The 19039-nt window shown below is 37.8% G+C and overlaps 1 protein-coding gene across 1 annotated transcript in view; it reads left to right on the top strand.

The window, feature by feature from the left end:
- Window positions 1-19039, top strand: part of TENM3 (teneurin transmembrane protein 3) — a 363886-nt gene that overhangs the window by 266704 nt on the left and 78143 nt on the right. Inside the window, exons 9-14 of the mRNA XM_074866418.1 lie at window positions 4030-4244; window positions 10861-11071; window positions 11574-11675; window positions 11836-12030; window positions 13372-13572; window positions 16548-16733. Coding sequence (XP_074722519.1) covers window positions 4030-4244; window positions 10861-11071; window positions 11574-11675; window positions 11836-12030; window positions 13372-13572; window positions 16548-16733 — 1110 coding nt within the window. The remainder of the gene's footprint in view (window positions 1-4029; window positions 4245-10860; window positions 11072-11573; window positions 11676-11835; window positions 12031-13371; window positions 13573-16547; window positions 16734-19039) is intronic.

Genomic DNA, 19039 nt, shown 5'->3' with positions numbered 1-19039 from the left:
GTGCTTTATCTGTTTTTATAACTAGGCAATAGAAAAGAAGGGTTAAAAAACAGAGCTTGTTTAACCATTGTGTTCTAGCAGTTGGTCACATCTTACATCTTACTGGCTTTATTTTATGTCATATAAAATCCGTGTGCAATTCAGAAATACCTTATAATAATATGTGATTAATGCAGATGTTTTTAAAATGCAAGAAAGGAAAAAAGTGAATGGGAAAACTGGCATTTCTTTTGCCTTACTTAGATGCACTTTTTTGAGATTATACTCATTCAAATGCATTATTCTTGCTTGAACTTACATGTATTGAGCTTTTTTGGTTTGAGTATCTCATGTTAATTGAAGGAATAGTAACTTCTTACTTAGATGTTATTCTGGGTTTTTTTCTAAAAAGGTATGTTTTTAAGAAGGATTTTGATTTCATTTCTTGAAATGGTTGTTGCAGAAGGTTGTATAGCAGATGTCTCACAGAAAAAGATACAAGGTTATTCAATGGAATGGGAGAACATGCTGTTGACTGTCTGTAAATCCAGCCTTGCAATCTAATATTCTAATTAGTACTGCCTTTGAAGGATGGAAAATGGTATTATGTGTGACACTATACAGCAATTATCGTTGAGCATTTTTGTGTTTTGGTTGTGCATTCATTTTATTCTGTGTTATAGATACTCAGTTATTCACAGTGTATCTTGTGTTTTAATCTATAGAATGCAAATAAGGAGAGGGAGTTTGGCTTCATGTCATTTTAGTGATATTTGTGAATTATTTTTCTTGTAAAATAATTAAATATTATTTATTGCTTTAAATATTTGTTTAGCTCAGGATTTTGTCCACCCTAATCTCAGACTGTCAAAATACAGTTTACAAATACTAAATATAACAAATATTTTACCGATTAGTCATAATGTATTGAATTATCGGTATCACAAATGCATCATATAATGATTGTGTATATTGATAGTATGTGATGCAGCAAAGTAATGCATTTTGTAAATTAAATAATATTATATCTAGCAACATAAGTACAAATCATGATTTAAATAATATTTACCTATAAATATTTATGTGTATTTTTATTGTATTTTGGGGAGGGTCTGTGAAAGAAGAAATTTTGGGGGTAAAGAAGAAGTATAGTGAAAGAACATATTCAGGAGGCTAGGTATTTTAAAATTTGGTTTCTTATTTGGACTGGTATGTCATTATGGAATTATGTGAATGAACATGACATTTCATATTTTAATTTAAAGTTGTGTTTAAGAACTGTTACTGTTTAGAAAGTGAAAACGAAATTATGACACTACTAAGATTTTTCTTATGCCTGTTGAGATACAACAGGGAGCAAAGAATAATTGACTCCCTGTTCTTAAGGAGGGTGAACAACTAATGACGATTTTGAGAGACGTGGTATGGCATTAAAGGGACATGTGGCTACAGGATAAAACTACCTCTTTTTTGATGAAAAAATGGGAGTCTGTAGGATAATTATCTGCTAAGGATAAGTGTTGAAGCGCAGTAATAGGCATGCCTGGCAAGTTGGTCAAAATGTTTGATAAAGTGCACCTGCTCAAGCTGTCTAGTTCATCTTTTCAGTGATGAGGTAGTTGTTTTTCATTTCAAATGTAGAAATAGGGGAAGCTGCAGATCAATACTGCAAACAAGTGTTTATTGTTTAGTGATTACCAGTCATCAGTGTGTGAATTTATATGGCAAAACATGCTTAAATTTGAAGGAAGTGGTAAGAAACAAATGCTTAAATGTACCAAAATAGTGAATACAGATCCATCTTCTAGAATAACATATGAATATTGCGAAAGGTTAAGTCCAAAGTTAGAAAAGCATCAGATTCATCCTGAGAAGTGAATAAAAATGGTTTCTCCAAGATCAGATATTTCACTGTCTCTTCAGAACACTGATCAATATGATGATCCTGTAAGTGAGACATTTTCAGTGACTGCAACACCGTTGTGGCACAGCACTGATGATGATACAAGCCCCCACTCGGGCCTCTCAGTTGTGCTTCTGTACCTGTTTAATTCAGCAGCAGTCTCTGTTCATCTTGGATGCACAAAAAGTGGCGAGGATCAATCTGTGACCTCACCTGGCATTTCAGATTTTAATCTAGTTTTTTTAAGTCTAAATGTTTGCAAAAAGGTTGTGTCAGTTTTTTCCATCAAATGATGAATAATGTAGAATTTGAACATAAATGACAGGACAGCAACAGAGCATTGTCAGTTCTTCAGAACATTTGTGCACAAACAAACCAGCATCGCTTGAACTTGCTTATCGCATTCAGATGGGTTTAGTTCAATCTTCATAATAGACTAGCTGCTGAAAAAAAAGAATATAAATTGGTAAAAACACAGTGGACTGTAAGGTTGTAACTACAGTTCCATTTTTCTATATATTGTTTCACTCAAGGCTCAGCTTGATGTGCCAGCCACTTAGTGGCATTACTTGTTTGCTCCAGTGTTGGTAAGCAAGTTCTTACACACGTCTTTGCATCTAGATTAGTCTAGATTTGACAGCACTGATTCCATCGGATCAAATTAGGCTTTGATGCTGGCACCAGCTTCCAAGATTGCCTATGTCCAGCTGCACGGCGTGGAGTTAGTGCCTGAACATCAAGATCTGAGTCTTTGGCCTTAAACAGACTTGATGCAAGCTCATCTCAACCATCCCAGATTTTAAAGCTGGGCGGTGACAGTTTGCTCAAACCACTTCTTTAGTGCGTCAGTCATAGTAGTTCTGCTTCCTACGAGTCTGGCAGGTAGAAAACACTACCACAACTAAACCACAATTTGTTTGCTGGCAAGATATGAGAAGGGTTTGTAATCTTCACCGGATTTAGCATGTACCTGTGCATTACAACTGAGAGAAATGTGGAGATCTCAGAGCTATCAGAGACCTGTGCTGTCCATAGCGTCCAGCCCAGTGCCTTGCAGGGCCATCAACTTGGGCTGGAACAGTTTTACCCCTTTCATTTATTTCACGGTGCTTCACCGGGATGGCACAGAGCCTTGCAGATTGGATGATGCTGTTCTGTACTCGAGCTGCAGTATAGATTCAGTCTCTGTTGCCTGGACTTACCCACTTGAACAAAATGTTTGTTGGGGGTATCTGAAGTTTATGACTTTATTTTCCTCTTTTTTAATGCCACAACCAGTAGTCCAGTTTTTCAGTGTTAGTGCTTGACATCATGTGTCTTTTGCATGTTAGCATCTTTGTTTCTTCTGGGCATTTCCAAGCCATCATCACTGGCCTCCTAAGGCTGATAGTTGCACAAATGCTTTACAGAGAAAAATTGTTAATGCCCTTCAGTGCTGTGTTCTTATTCCTAGTAGTTGCCCTGCAGGATAGATACATATTCATGATATAGAAAATAGTGAAAGTACCAGACTTTGATATACTATTATACATTTTATTCAGGAGACAGTGTGGACAAGGAGGTGATAACAAGCTCGGGGCTGAGGCTAGGGAGTGCAGAGGATGTAGGCATTATGGGGAGCAAAGGCATAGGGACATGGGCACAGTGGAGCAAGAAACACGGCCTTTTGGGGGGAGCAATGCAAAAACAAAGAGTAGGAACCCAGAGCTATAGCCATTGTTAGTATTGTATAAATGCTCTGATATTTAATGTAGAAACTACTGTGTATTAGTTCTCTAGACTGCTTGTGTTTATGTATGCTGCATTTCCCTTTACCTTAAATCCTTTCAGTGTGAGACTTTATGCTGGAAAAACCCTGTTAAAATCCTTTGGGGAAAAAAATGAATAGTTTAATGTAGATCCTAAAACAGTTTCTGTAATACTAGTGCTTAGGGAAGTTACAGTACTTTTACTTGGTATGTATTTGTAGTATCTTTGCCTTTTTATTTCCAAATCAGTGAATTCCCTGCAATCTTACATTCAGAAAGATTGCCAGGTAATGTTTTATCTGAGGTGATTCTAAATATTTGACAGTTTCTATGAAGGATAATTGAAAGCCAGAAAGGAATACTAATTTTTGATCTCTTATTATTATTTTAACCCATCAGGAAAATTAGGGGGATTTGCACAAGAAAACAACACTATAGATTCTGGAGAACTTGATATAGGCCGAAGAGCAATACAAGAAGTTCCCCCTGGAATTTTTTGGAGATCACAACTCTTCATTGATCAGCCACAATTTCTAAAATTCAATATATCCCTTCAGAAGGATGCATTGATTGGAGTATATGGCCGAAAAGGCTTACCACCTTCACACACTCAGGTGAGAATTGCTTGCATTAAAAGTAGGACATATTATTGAAAACTGTGAGCTTGTGTCTTTTGGATCTCTTTTTCTTTCTCAGGATTACATCCCTTTCCATTTTGCTGATTTTTATTTTTACTTTTTTATGCTTTATTGACCTCATTTGATGTCCAAAACGTAATACTGTAAGTTATGGGATCTAAAATAGGGAGGGTATTCTTATTTGTGAGCTGTTCTGAACGTTGAGCAATGTTGATGCTTTAGATACAAAGTTGTTTTCATGCAGAATTTATAGGTATTTTTTTAGTTCTATGGTATATAGACATATCTTTAAAAACCTAAGCAAACTAATACAGCATCTTATGGCCACACATGTGGTCAAGAGTGCCTGTCAAAGACCACATTAGTCAACTTTCCAAACAAGAAGACAACAGTTTTTTAAGGAAGTTTCAATTTGTTCTACAAGCAAATGCTACAGTATTTACAGCTTGGTGTCTCACTGAATAAATACATTCAAGAAAAAATAAGTAATACGTGACTACAAAGATACAATGAACTGGGGTTGTAAAAGTGTCAGTCACCTAGTGTCTTAAAACTTTGTTCTTAAGTGTTTCAGTGGATTTATTCTGCTCCACCCCTCAAAAGGTTTGTAATGACACTTTTTATTGTATATGGTCATGCTTTTGCCTAGTAACAAAGAAACACTTTTAATCCATAGTTGTAGAAAAGTTAAAGTATAAAAGAATGAATAGTCTTCTGGATCAGCAGGAAAAAGCGAGAATCATTGTTTTATAGAATCATTGTATTTTAGAATCAATTGTATTCAGATTTTATTTTTAAGATTTAAGATCCTCCAAGTTTGTGTTTCTTTCAGCTCAATATTAGTCCAAGTGCTGGCTCAGAACCATTTTTTCACCTGAAATGGGAGTTGAGCTCATGCTCTTCTACCCCATTTAGAAAATTATGCAATGTCTTACTGATTTTTGGTTTTTTTTAAAGTGTATGGATTTGCCCTGGACACAACTCTAAGTATAGCAACCTAATGGTATATTTGGAATGAAGCTTGACTGATTATGCCAGATACGCAGTTACAACAGCAAATCCATAACTGCAAAATTCAAGTATTTTATTTTAAACCTGCATTTTTTTTTAATTTGGTTTGCATGCCACTGCACTATTTAAATTTATTTTGTTTTTTCTTCAGGCATAACTTTTAAAAGACCTAGAACATGGAAATATTGCTAATTATATCACCTATTTAGTCACAAACCACAAAGGAAGAATTAGGGTCAGCAAAAGAGTTTCGTGCAGCTAAAATCACAGAATGTTACATTAGCTTTATTTTTTAGTTTAGTTTAGTTTCCGTCTGCTGAACTCAGAAAATGCACTTAACGTTTATTTAAAAATTTGATCCTCATAAAAATGATTAAATGGATTTTCTTCAGACCTTCACATATGAACACCCACCCTCAGGCTGACAACAAGCACGAGAAATTCTAGCTCAAAGAAAACTGATTCAGAAAGTTATCAGCCATTGGAAATAAGGGTTTGGAATACAAATGCCGTCTCAATGATAACAATAATAACAGGAGCTAGGGGAATACATGTGTGGCAAGAATGAATAAAAATGAAGAAGCTGATCTGGAATGTGCACTTGTATGAGAAGTTATGCAAGTAGATATGTCTATGAAAATTGATCCTTACTTGATTCCTTATCCTGGCAAAAGATTGAAATAGGGGTACCCTTTATCCAAAAACTCGGGAAAAGGAGATAGCTAAATCTGTTTCCCATCATCTGTGTTACACAGAGTCCTTTCCATTTGGATTCCCACTGCCCAAGTACTTATTCGTGTTTAAGTATAATACAACAGAAAGAATCATATGTGAATCCTGCTACTATATCTTCTGTACTGTCTGTGTCATTTTGGATATATTGTTCCCAGGATATAGGTCAAGCTCTCTTGTCCTATTTCTGCCTGGCATATAATTAGAGTATTTTTTACAAACCATTTGGCTGACACTTGATACCTTAAAAAATTAGGCATGCTTACATATCAGCCCTAGTGAACTTCTAGGGCTGCTGAAGATTCCCAAGGGTGTGGGTTTATCAGAATGTTTATATGGCCTTGAACCCAGTGATTTCTGGTTTAGGTGCCTGAGATAAAGGATATACGTAATCTCCTAAAAATGCAGTTCCAGTGAGTGGCTGGGGTTTTTTTTGTGAATGTGCTCCTGCACATGAGGGGAAAAAATGGAGAAAAATATTTCTCAACAGTTTAGGCCTTTCTGCAACAAAGTCCTAATCAAAGGTGTACTTGTTTTGTACTGGTAAAATACATGTTTTACCAAAGTAGCTTATATAAACAAAATAAGGTATTTAGGCAAAAGGACCTCTAATGAAATAGAACATTGAGAGGTTTGCAAGCATAGATCTGTTTATTGTCTTATTTCCCCTAACCTTTATGGCTTGTACTGACAAAATTTCTTAACTGCAAGCCAGGCATAGCTGGCAGTGGCAGACTAACAGCTAATTCTGGGCTTCACTGCATCCTTCCATTGGACAAGGCAACTTACTCATACAGCTTCAAGTGTCGTAGGAGCATAGTAGAAAAACACATGAATTTCCACTCTGAGTCTGATCAAAGGCCCATCCAGCCCAGCATTCTGTCTGTGATGGTGACCATTAGCAGATACGTAGAGATTAATGTAGCAGCAGACAGATTTGTAGTTACTCTTCCTACAATACGCTCCTGGCGTCCAACATTTTAAGGCTGAAGAACTTCCTGAGTCAAAGGTACTGTCTTTGTGTTTTACAACCTTTGATAAATTCTTTTTTCTGTGAATTTGAGTAGTCTTCTCTGAACCTATGGAAGCTTTTAGCATCCGTGACATTTGCAGCAAGGAGTTTCACAGCTTAACTACACATCTCACACTATACTCAGTGTGTTTTGAGGCAGCTTCCTGTTAGTTTTAGTTTGACACCCTGTTGGTAGTGTTTTGGAAGAAGCAGTGGAGAGCTTCTCACCGATTTCTTCTCCATACCACCCTTGATTTATAGATCTCTAGTGTCCTAAATGAGTTGTATTTTTTCCAGTCTGTTTCATCATTCTTTGTACGAAAGCTGCTGCAATCCTTTGATCATCCTTGTCCTTTCCTGAATGTTTTACTGCAGCCTTTTCAAGATGGGGAGACCAGAACAGCAGAGAATGTAGCAGATGTTTAACTATGATGATTTCATACAATGCCTTAAAGATGTCTGCTTTTTTTTTTTTTAATTGTAGAACTGATATTTCCATAGATCTGTCTACCATAGCTCCAAGATCTCATCCCAGAATGATAAAAGTTGGCTCAGAGCCCATCTCTGGATGTGTAAAGCTAGTGTTGTTTCACGAGGACTTTGAAAAGTAGGATCTCAGCCATATATATCACTTCATGTCTGTATCTCTTGAATGCTATCTGCCCTTATCTCCTAGTCACAGCATGACAAGTGCTAATAACAAAACTTATGCAAATGAGCAACTGCTGCCTGTTTCTCAAACGTCACTTTGAATTTTCAGATCTTATGTTAAATAATAGGGAACTGATTACTACCTGCACTCTGCCAGCATTCGTAAAGTTTCCTTATCAGCTGTCCCCCTCTTTGTTCATGTGCCTATGATACCCTACATGTGTAACCACACACCACCATCTTCTTTAGCTCCCTCCTTACAGCTTCAGTGTTTCTATGGATGGCTGCCTTCTCTCCATGTCACCTTTGGCTATAATGCAAAATTTGCATGTTACATTTGCCACCTTGATCTCCACTTCTCTGCTGGACCCTCTGCCTGTTTATCCACCTCTTTTTTTGTATACAGTTAAAACCAGTGAGTAAGAGGAAACTGGAATCTATCTTTCCATAGCTGTACAACATGTGGTGCCAGTTATCCTGCCACTGCAGTGAACATAATAGAAGTATGATAGAAATTACTTTAGGAGAGATCTCAAGAAGTCTTTTAGTTTACACCCTTGTCATGAAGCAAGATCGACTGTATCTAAACCATTTCTATCAGTTGCTTAGCATTTCATTGTAAAATAATAACAGAATGCAGCAAATTTAACTCTCCTTCTGTCCCATAATCCAAAATAATAGGATTACAGCATGTAGGAAATGGTTTGATATATTGTAATCGGGACAGAATTTTTGCTTGTGTTTAGGCACCAAAATCATTCTCAAGCACAGCCACTATGTGTGTGTCAGACCAATGTGAGATGCATAGTTCTCTCTTTCTGGGGAATCATAAATAAATCAACCAGAAATAATTGACGGTGGCTGTCCATTCAAAACCCAATCAATGCAAGCCTGAAAGTCTTTGTGACACCTTCTAAAAATGTCAGTTCCATTGCAGCCGGAGAATCAATATGTTTATTTAAAGAGACTTTAAGAATAAAAAAAGGACTTTAGTTTAAAGCGAAATGGAATGGAGTGGTAGGACAAATCAGTGTGTTTAGACTCAATATAAAGGTAATTCATTTATCTTCACAGAAGGAAAATAAAATTGGTATGTTTTTTGCTTATGAAGATAATTGTTTTTCCAGTCTGTTTCTGTTATCGTGTCCTAAATTCAAAAAAACAGCCTTTAAAAGGGTTAAGATCAATTATAGTTTTTTACTGGGGGACAGACTGAACAGTAAATTTCCCTCTGTATGGCTTTTAAAATGCAGTCTAAAATGGTGTTCTGATAATGGCATATGTCCTTATTACATTACAAATACAAAATCATTAATTGTACCATGCTTGTCAGTATACTCTTTGTGGTCAATCAAGTAGTGTAATCACTTGTTCCTATACCAAAAATTAGTTTTCATCTGAAATTGTCCTTCTACAAAAAATGATCCTCTGCAGTATACAAATTACAAAGTTGTTCCTAATATCCATAAATCACTTGTTAAACCTTAGAACTCCCCGAGTTTTCTCTTTTTTAAAATATTAGTGAAAAACACAACCAGAAAAAAGTGTTCTTGAGTCAGGCAGGAGGAAAAAAACAACTAAAACTGTTTTTCTCTCTCACACAAAATAAGATAAATATTTAATTCTCTGACAAATGAGAATGTTGAATGGTTCTGAATAATTGGTGCTCTCCCAAAACAGTTGCATTCGTTTTCATGTGATGCAGCACGTACATTCAGAGTGACAGCATACCAAGGTACCAGCTTCTGCACATCCTAATCACGTTATGTTCTATTCTGTTGGTTCAGACATAGCTGGAAAAGTGTCTCAGGTGTTGATAGAGGCATATTAACTATACATTGCCTTCACATCCTGACTGGTAAGAAGATAATTCTGATTACTGGGGAGGAACTAACTTTCAATAGCAGTGAATTTTGGCCTGCAATTTCAGAATAGAACATAAGTACCTAAACCCTTGTTCCAGGACAAAGGCTATCATGTTTTCATTTTGTACTGGGAGCACTTTCTGAAGGTCACAACTCAGAGTATAAAACCACTGATTCTCAGGGTGTAAAACCACTGATTCTCTGGTTCTGGTAACTGATGTTATCCTAGCTCAGGTGAATCAGCAGTTTCACATACTTTAATAAGCCCTGGATGTAATTCCATTTGAGAGAGATCTCAAATGTGTGGGAGGATCAAAGGTTTACATGTTACAGTGCACTTCATACAATAAACATGTGTCAGAGTAGAGGTGAAACTGTGAACAGATTCGGCAGGAAAAGCAGAGACTCTCTACCACAAGCAAGAATGCTCTTTAATTTTGCTATATACACATTGATCTTTATATGATAAACATGCAGAAGACATCTTTCAAGCCATGAGAGCAGACTCCCAGGTAGTGTAAATCAGTGCAGGATGGGGAGCAGATTTAGCCCTCCAGGTGTTATTAGGGCTAGTCAAGATTAACATGCATGAAACCTTGTGTGGTGAGTTTGCTTGTTGTATCAGCTGAGATGCCACTACATTTTTCCAATCCCCACTGATCATAAAATCATAGAATCATTTAGGTTGGATGATGACTGTTAACAATCTGGTGGTTGTTAGCAAAACAATATGTGCTGTCCATTGGCCTGAGGTACCATATTTTTTGTCAGTTCGTTGTTTTCAACAGTTGCAATGTTTGATGCTTTCCATCTCCTCTTTTGGGCTTCTGTGATAGGAAGCTAAGCTCTTGCTCTTCTTCCTCTAGAACTCCAGAATGTCTGAAAGGGGGATTGAACAATTTAATCCTTCATCTGAAAGTAAATGAAAAGCAAAGTAGGTTATTGGTGTTGTATATTATTGTTAACCTATATGCATATATAACACGCTTTGAAAGTTAGCTCTCACCTGTGATTCAGGTGGCAGTCATGACTGCAAATTCATTTCAACTGCTGTTTCTTCCCTCAGTATATGTAATAGGTTCACTGGCCACTAGTCACCAAAAAAGTTACTCTAATAAGCATGAGAATAAGTTGGCATTTTTGTTTGTAGTCTTAGCAAGGGGAAAAGAAACAAGCAAGGCTTGGTTTCAGCTCCTGCTTCCCTGCTCAAAAGGAGACTCTTGGTCAAAATACAAGCATTTTGTCAGGATGTTGTGGGGAAGCTGGCTGTGCCGTGGGTCATCCCATGACTTGTCAAGCTCCTATCTGTTCCTCCCTGCAGTACGACTTTGTGGAGCTCCTGGATGGCAGCCGGCTGATAGCGAGGGAGCAACGCAACCTGCTGGAATCAGAGCGAGCAGGGCGGCAGGCAAGGTCTGTCAGTCTCCATGAGGCAGGTTTTATCCAGTATTTGGATTCTGGCATCTGGCACCTGGCCTTTTATAACGACGGGAAAAATGCAGAGCAGGTGTCTTTTAATACCATAATTATAGGTAAGCATAATCTTCAAAGCTCTTACCAAACACTAGGCTCTGGTTAGGTCTTTAGGAATACAAAGATAAGTTTTCATAGTTAAATGATCTAACTTTTTTTCACAGGTTTTCCATTCATAGTGTTTCTTTTGCTGCTCAGAACAAAATGCAGAATATCTGTTTTAATTACTTGGTCTAAGGTATAAGGAGTATGCCTTCTTGTAAAACAGTGCTTGAAAGGAGGACACTGTTTTGAAGTATTTGTTAAATGGCATGGGGCTGAATTTTAAGTATGGAGCTCATACGGTTTTACCATTATAATTTGAGCCTTTTTGTTGGAATGTAGTGTCCTAAGATACTAGAGGTATTAGCAATAGAAAATCACAGCTATTCATGCTCTTCAAACAAATAAAATGTAAACACTTCTCTTGGAGCAAGAGCATACTGTCAGTTAGTAGTGGTTCAAACGATAGGTGCTTCATGTGGTGGGTGTCTGTGAATTATCCTGTTTTTTTCCCTTTAGAGTCTGTGGTGGAATGCCCCCGAAATTGCCATGGTAACGGTGAATGTGTTTCTGGATCCTGCCATTGTTTTCCTGGGTTTCTGGGCCCTGATTGTTCAAGAGGTAAATCAACCCAATGCTTTTCTCAAGTCAGTTTAAGCAAGCATGAAAACAAATACATCAGGAAAGCAACTGGCATGTGACTTGCTTCTTATATATTCTTCTTTATAAACCTTTGGTGAAGAACTTGGTTTTAATTTTTCTGCCATGTTTTATTTCACAGCAGCCTGCCCAGTGCTGTGTAGTGGCAATGGGCAGTACTCCAAAGGACGCTGCCTGTGTTACAGCGGCTGGAAGGGCACTGAGTGTGATGTGCCTACAACTCAGTGCATCGATCCCCAGTGTGGGGGCCGGGGCATTTGCATCATGGGCTCTTGTGCCTGCAACTCTGGATACAAAGGAGAAAACTGTGAAGAAGGTAAAGGAGTAAATATTTGCCCCAGCACTTGCTGTTGTTCGTCAGGTTTCCAGCTGGCACATCCAGCTCTTATCAGTTTTGCTAGGTGTAGATCATACACACTAATGGTGTTTCTTCAAAAATCAGGTTAGAATACTGAAAATCTAGTCTGGGAATCATTGGTATCACTGAATTCTGCAGAATTATTATACTTTATTCTCAAGTAACCAGTGGGAAAATTCTTAATAATGTGTGATATCTTTTTGCTTGCCAGTATATTTTTATTTATTTTTTCTGGCTGAGGTCAGCTAAGAAGAAAGCACACAAAAAATAGATGTTGGGATACAGGAAGACTTACTGAATTTTCACAGTATAGAATAAATCATTAATGTATTGCATTTGTTAGTGATCTTTTCCACCAACCACATTGTGGAAAGTGCTGATTCAAATGCATCAGAGTGAAAAATGATGCGTCAGTTTTGTATTCCAGAGATGTGCATAATAATATTCGTTCTGGTGTGCTGCAAAATGCAGTTCATTTTCCATTCTAATTTTTTAGGGAGTAAAAAGCGCCATTTTCTTCCTCAATCAAATTGATTTTATTGATCTCCACGTACAAAGTAATGCAATTAAGTCTCTGGAATTAAATTTTCAGACCATTGACCCTACAAGTGTAACATTTTATTGAGTCAAATTGCTAAATTAAATCTCGTCATCTAAAGCACATTAAAGTGAATTAAGACAGATAGACAGTCTGCAACTCATTTATTTCTGAAACAAGTTGAGGGTCCTGTATAGCTGTCAAAACTCAGTAGTGGTGGATCAGGTCAGTTGATACCGAGTGCTGCAGGGAATCCAGTACTTGTTACATAGTGATTAGGCAGAACAGAGATCAGTTGCCCAAGACCCCAAGCCAATCTTCTTGTAATTCAGAAAAATTAGCAAACCTTGAAAGGTTCTCCATTAACTCAGTGGTAGCCTGTAAATGTCTTGATGCCAGTTATATGCACACACAAATTTCGTAATACCAGAAGGTGATGTGGAAGCAAAGTGTTTTTACAAAGAAAATTGTTGCTATGCAATTCGTGATGATAAAAGAGTGATTTACCTTGTAGCCAGAGAAGGGAGGCTGGCACCAAGATACCTTGGTCTGCTCTGTTTTTTCCTCACTTATTGCAATGAAACAAATGTGAACCTCTCAGCTTCAACCTACTAATGTTTACTTTTAAGATGAGTGCCACGCTGCCAGTTTCACAAGGTCTTAAAATGTGGATTAAGTCCAAAATTGTCGTGAGCATCTAGGGGTTGATTACTGTTGTTAGGAATGACAAGTTTAAGCTGGTCTTTCTCATCTTCCCGCAGCGGATTGCTTGGACCCAGCCTGCTCCAGCCACGGCATGTGCATCCACGGCGAGTGCCACTGCAACCCGGGTTGGGGTGGCAACAACTGTGAAATCCTGAAGACGATGTGCCCTGACCAGTGTTCTGGCCACGGCACCTACCTTCAAGAGAGTGGTACCTGCACCTGTGACCCCAACTGGACAGGTCCAGATTGCTCCAATGGTAAGGGTTAAAACCACTCGCATTTTGTAAAAAGGTGATATCTTGAATATCTGCATTTTAATGACATTATTGTGTTAGGACCTGACTTGCTGAGCTGATGGAAGTCTTTGAGTTGACTTCAGCGTGAACTGTGAACTGATTCAAAGGTTCAAATAATTGATGAATTTGACGTATTTGAAAATCAATGTATTTGTTGATATCTTTCAGCTGCCTTCACCTGGTAGCTTCAGGTACTTCACGTGAAAGTACAGCATGTTCGTTGTACAGTATGTGGATCTGAGTATCATCTTACCTAATACATCTATTTAGAAACTTAAAACTACACTAGTGAAACTAGAGACAGCCACATTTTAAAAATCTCTCCAGCTAACTGGAGGTATTTTTCTTGAAAAACAGACAGCATTCCAGTTTGAAGGCAAAGGAAACTCAACAATGAATCCTAAAGAGCTTTTGAGGAAGGACACAGGCTGCTAGGATGGAAGGAGTTGGTAGGAGTGAAGAAGCAAAGGGATTTCTTGAAGTCTGAAACTGACCTTATAAAAACCATAGTCTGAGCTTAGAAACAAAAGGAGAAAATGACTGGAGGTACTATCACAGAGAGCAGAATCTAAATATTTATAAAGTATGACAGCAGCCTTTTGACAAATAGGAGTTTTTAGAATATTGTTTGGTAGCCACATATCAAAAGAGAAATCATGTCTAACTGTGAGACATATATTTGTCTAAAACAGTTCATCTAACAGCTCAGATGATTTTGTTAATGAAAACTGAACACATGGGCTAGCTGGGTTTATGCCAGCTTATGAATAAATATAACTTTTTCATGAGGAACCATCTTTTTAAAATAAATGTACTTCCTGACCAGGATCTGTGATACTCCATAATGTTTTATGCATACGAGAGTGATAGGACAGAGTTCCAAACATTCAAGAAAAAGCGACAGAGAGAAGAAAGTGTTGTCTTCTGTTAAATTTGTTTAGAAGAAAAAATTCTTCTCTGAACATTTCTAGAACTAAAAATGGTTATTTGTGAGAGACCGTTTCTAGTTCTCAGGCAAAACATGGATCCTCTATTTCTTGACACAATGTCCTCTACGCTATTTTTGATGATTCAATTATGCTCCATCTTTTACTTATGTTTCAATGAATGATTGGTCATTAAAATAACATAAAATGTTTCTGAACTTCTCAAATATTTCAAAAGTGTCAAACTCACAAAAGGACTTTGTAAAAATACCCACAAACTATTTGCTAAAGTCGTGCAAAAGGACTTTCAGAGTGGTACACTAAAAAAGTAAATCTTACTCATAAACATTTTGTTAAGCTGCTAGAAGAAAAAAAGAATGAGTTCTTTCCATTAGAGGAGTTTATAGCTTTGAAATCAGCAGAGCTTTCCTCTATCTTCATCAGCAGTTTGTCCGTTAATTAGCCCTTCAATTCCACTTCAATTAAATTAACTCTAATTAATAAGTTCATTACAAAGATTGACGCACCTTGCTCAAAGCTAGTGTGCTAAAGGCTGATAAACACCTTCACCCTAATGAAAAATTGATTAGATTCAAGAGAAATAAACCTTTCTTTCTTGGAGCTGCGTTGACGTTTTGTGACTCTCAAGTTAATCAAACCATCTTGCATCTCTTAATCAAAAATTTAATTCAAAGTAGATATAAAATGCTGTATCAGAAAAAAAAGGGAGGGGGAAATCACAGCTGTCTTTCACCATAAAGGTTTGGGGCTGTTTCTTATGGGAAATGTCACAGCTCCTTGATACCGTGTTTAATGTTCCACAACACTTTGAGACAGAGGGTTATACTCTATGGGGGAAGAAAAACACTGTTGAGTGGGAAACTAGAAACCTTTCTGGCACTGAATGCTTCTTTCTTTTGCTGTTGAAAAAATTTTCAGTCTTTTATTACTAAATGGTTTGTTGTCTTTCACAAGAAAGCAAAAACTAAATACAGTACTTCTATGAACCAGTACGTGGTTACATACAGCCAGCTGTATGCCAAGGAACTGAAGTCCCTCAGGCTGTATTGTATCTCCTCTTGTTTTTCTGTTGTCTGCTTAGCAGAAGTAAAGTTTGCTGGAGTCTGACTAAATGAACCAAAACTGTAAATGCAAAATCTGGCAGTCTAAATTATCATCTTGTATTAGCTGAGACTTAACATACTTTGTTTGGCCTCTGACTACCTTTGGCTGTTAACGTATTTTTCAATTATTCTATCAGTTACAAGATCCTGTTACTATATGTAAATGACAAGTTAAATTGCTGTATGTTGATTTATTTTTTTTAACAATCTATTATTTAAACCAGACTGTTCATAGCTGTCACTGATACAAATTTACTGAAAGTAAAAAAGAATCATCTTTTATATTTAACAGATGTGTCAGTATGTCAGCTTAGTACTAATTTGTCTCACTAAGGCTGATTCTTTATAATGAAAAAATGTGTCAGAAATGGCAGATTTTTGCTTTGAAAGAAAACAGGGAGCAGGGTAGGGAGGGGAAACCTTGTTAAAATGAACTTTCATTAATACTAGGTTTTCACTCACAACACACAATGACCTAGGTATATGGCACATTTAGTCACTAGGAGTACCCTTAAGTTCTAGTAGGTCTGAGTGCCATATAATCTAAGTTACAAAAGGTTACTCTTAGGACATATGCGATCACAAAAAATATGACTGAAAATTACTGAAAGCTAACAGAAGAGCGTGGACACTTAAGTACTGCTAAGTCTGATGGATAACTAAGTGAGCATTAGCACAGAGATAAAACTCTGTCCTCCATATGCTGTTGGGTCCTACCTGAAAATGACTTTCACAGTAAATCCCTTTGATTTAATTTTCAGAGATTTTGCCTTTCTTATTCTTCACATGTTGAATTAAAATGTAGTACTCCTAATTAATGCATACCCTCTCTCTCCCGTGTGCACTCTCTGCCTCCTTTTCTCCCCCTCTTTCCTCTCAAATCCAGAAATCTGTTCGGTGGACTGCGGCACGCATGGTGTGTGCATGGGTGGCACGTGTCGCTGCGAGGAAGGCTGGACGGGCGCAGCCTGCAACCAGAGAGCCTGCCATCCCCGCTGCGCGGAGCATGGCACCTGTAAAGACGGGAAGTGTGAATGTAGCCAGGGATGGAACGGAGAGCACTGTACCATTGGTAGGCTGGCTATGCTTTACCCTGTCTTCGCTGCAAAATTCAAACAGCTGGCGCTGCTGGCGCTGCTGGCTGCATCTGAATAAGAAGTGTATTACTTTGAAGCTTGTTTCTTCAAACAGAATATTTGCACGTGTCAGTCTCTGTAAAGGAGTTGATGCTTTCAGAAAGGAAATGGTTATATAATGGCTCATCAGTTCTTTATACCTGGTTTGCCATGAAAAGGAGGTGGAAGAACTTCCTTTTCAATCTTTTCTCTTTAACTGCCCTTTGCTGAGGGGGAGGTTACTTTTATTTTAAACTGTAAATATGTTGTTTGATTTGTACTTTTCTATTTTTATGCGATAGCTTTATGTCTTTTGGAAATGAAGCTTCCTATTGTTTTTCTTTTTTCTTTTATGGAGAAGAAGCTCTAAAAAGTGACTTGCTACACAAAAATGTCACTTCCGCCTTGTAATAAATGTCATCTAGCTGCCCGAAATTGTCATCTTGTCAACATAATGCTCTATTTTAGAATTATATCAGATTTCTTACGTGTAAATTATGTAACAGCAGTTTAATACAGCTGATTGAGAAGAAGCCATCCTTATTACAGCTTCTATGTTCCTGTAATCAGGTTAGCTCTAGCACCTGGAAATGTTTGGAAATTACTGTGTCTTTATCAATGGAGCTTTTCTTACTCAGTTATTTATAGTCTGTATGTCCATGTGCAGCAGGATATCCTTCTCCGCTGCACAGGGCTTGACAGTGAGCTGGCATGAGAAATTACACATGTAAATAAGGGGACTAAGAAAAAGTGGAGGAGAAGTTGCCAAAAGTTTTATCATTTTTATATTGATTTTGTATAGCTGTAGTGCAAAGAAATTCCCTTCCACACTAATGCCTCTTTGTGCAAGACACTGCAGGTCTGTAACAGAGGAGGAGGATCCTATCCAAACAATTTTTGTCTTGGCATAACTGCAGAGAGAAACTAGTGCATGACAGCCAGTAGGAGGCACAGACAAAGGATGTGGCAGTGGTCTAACCATAAGACATGGCTAGCTTGTACTTAGATGTGTGGGGTGCATTGCACAAAGCTCAGTAAAGGCTGTGACAGGATTAACAACATGGCTCTGCAGGTATTTATGGGGCACATCTCCCAAGTGTGAGAAGCATCATGGCTGAGCACTTAGAGGTGGATTGAACAGACAACGAAAGAGGTAGCACAGGTCAGACAAAGGCAAGAGTAACATTGAGTGGTGGGGAAATCACAGATAATCTGAATAGTCAAAAAACCACCAATAACTAAAATAACCCCATTGTTTTATGTTCGGAGAGATGGAGGAGAGTCAGTTAAAAGAGGTGATGTAGCCAAAGCAACAGGATAGGAGCATAAGTCTAATAGCAGTAGAGCTGATGGATATGGTTATATAATGGCATGATAGCATGAATTGCTTTTGCCACAAGGTAAAAAGAGGCTGGAGAACTTTAACTTTCATGGATGTGTTGGAAGGGCTGTAACTCTGAATATGTTAGCACAGCTAAGCCATCACAGGGGCATGGGTATCTAGAAAATAGTAAAACCCAAGTTGTGTTCCCAGGTAGCTTACAGCCCTGACTGAGAGGCAGGGTGGTGGTGCTGTGCTTCATGGTCATGGGAAACAGTAGTGTGAGCTTTCAGGGCAGGGAAAATGAGGACCTGTTACACATGTATTACCTGATTCCCACATCATTGCACAAGGAAGATGAGGCAAGGCTTTATTTTGTACAAGGGATTCAGGTGTGATTAATTTGTGAATTATTTTTTGCAGAAATCACAATTGATTTTTTTCTGTTGTTTACTAATGAGATTGCTCAGACATATGAGGGAGAGGGAACCAAGGTGCATCTGGAGAATCCTGGGGAGAATGGGTAAGGTTAACATTTTTGAGGAGCTTCCAGAAAACATGCTGACAAAGAGAGTAGAGAGGTGGGGAGAGAACTGCTTTCTGAACAATAAAATAAAGTAAATCTTTAGAAGTAGGATAAAGCCTTTCCCTTGACCACTTTAACTTGCCAACGAGCAATTACTCAGCAGATCGCTCTGCTGTTGGTCTCACTGACCTTGGCAGCATTTCAAGGGTTGTAGTTATACACGGATGAACTGCGCTTGAACAATTTTTCCAACATATTAAGCACAAACAAGTTTTTCCTCAGTAGTGGGCAAGCAGGTCTGTCTTCCCACCTGTTTATTCTTTAAATGGTGTTTACTTTGCAGCTGCTGCTGTAAAGATAGTTTGATTTCTTTATATTGCCCTTACAGCCTCCAAGACAAGTAATGAGGTACAGAC

This window comes from Strix uralensis, chromosome 4 (genome assembly GCF_047716275.1).
Source record: "Strix uralensis isolate ZFMK-TIS-50842 chromosome 4, bStrUra1, whole genome shotgun sequence".
In the NCBI taxonomy this organism is placed as follows: domain Eukaryota; kingdom Metazoa; phylum Chordata; class Aves; order Strigiformes; family Strigidae; genus Strix; species Strix uralensis.
This window is presented reverse-complemented; position numbering and strand designations above follow the sequence as displayed.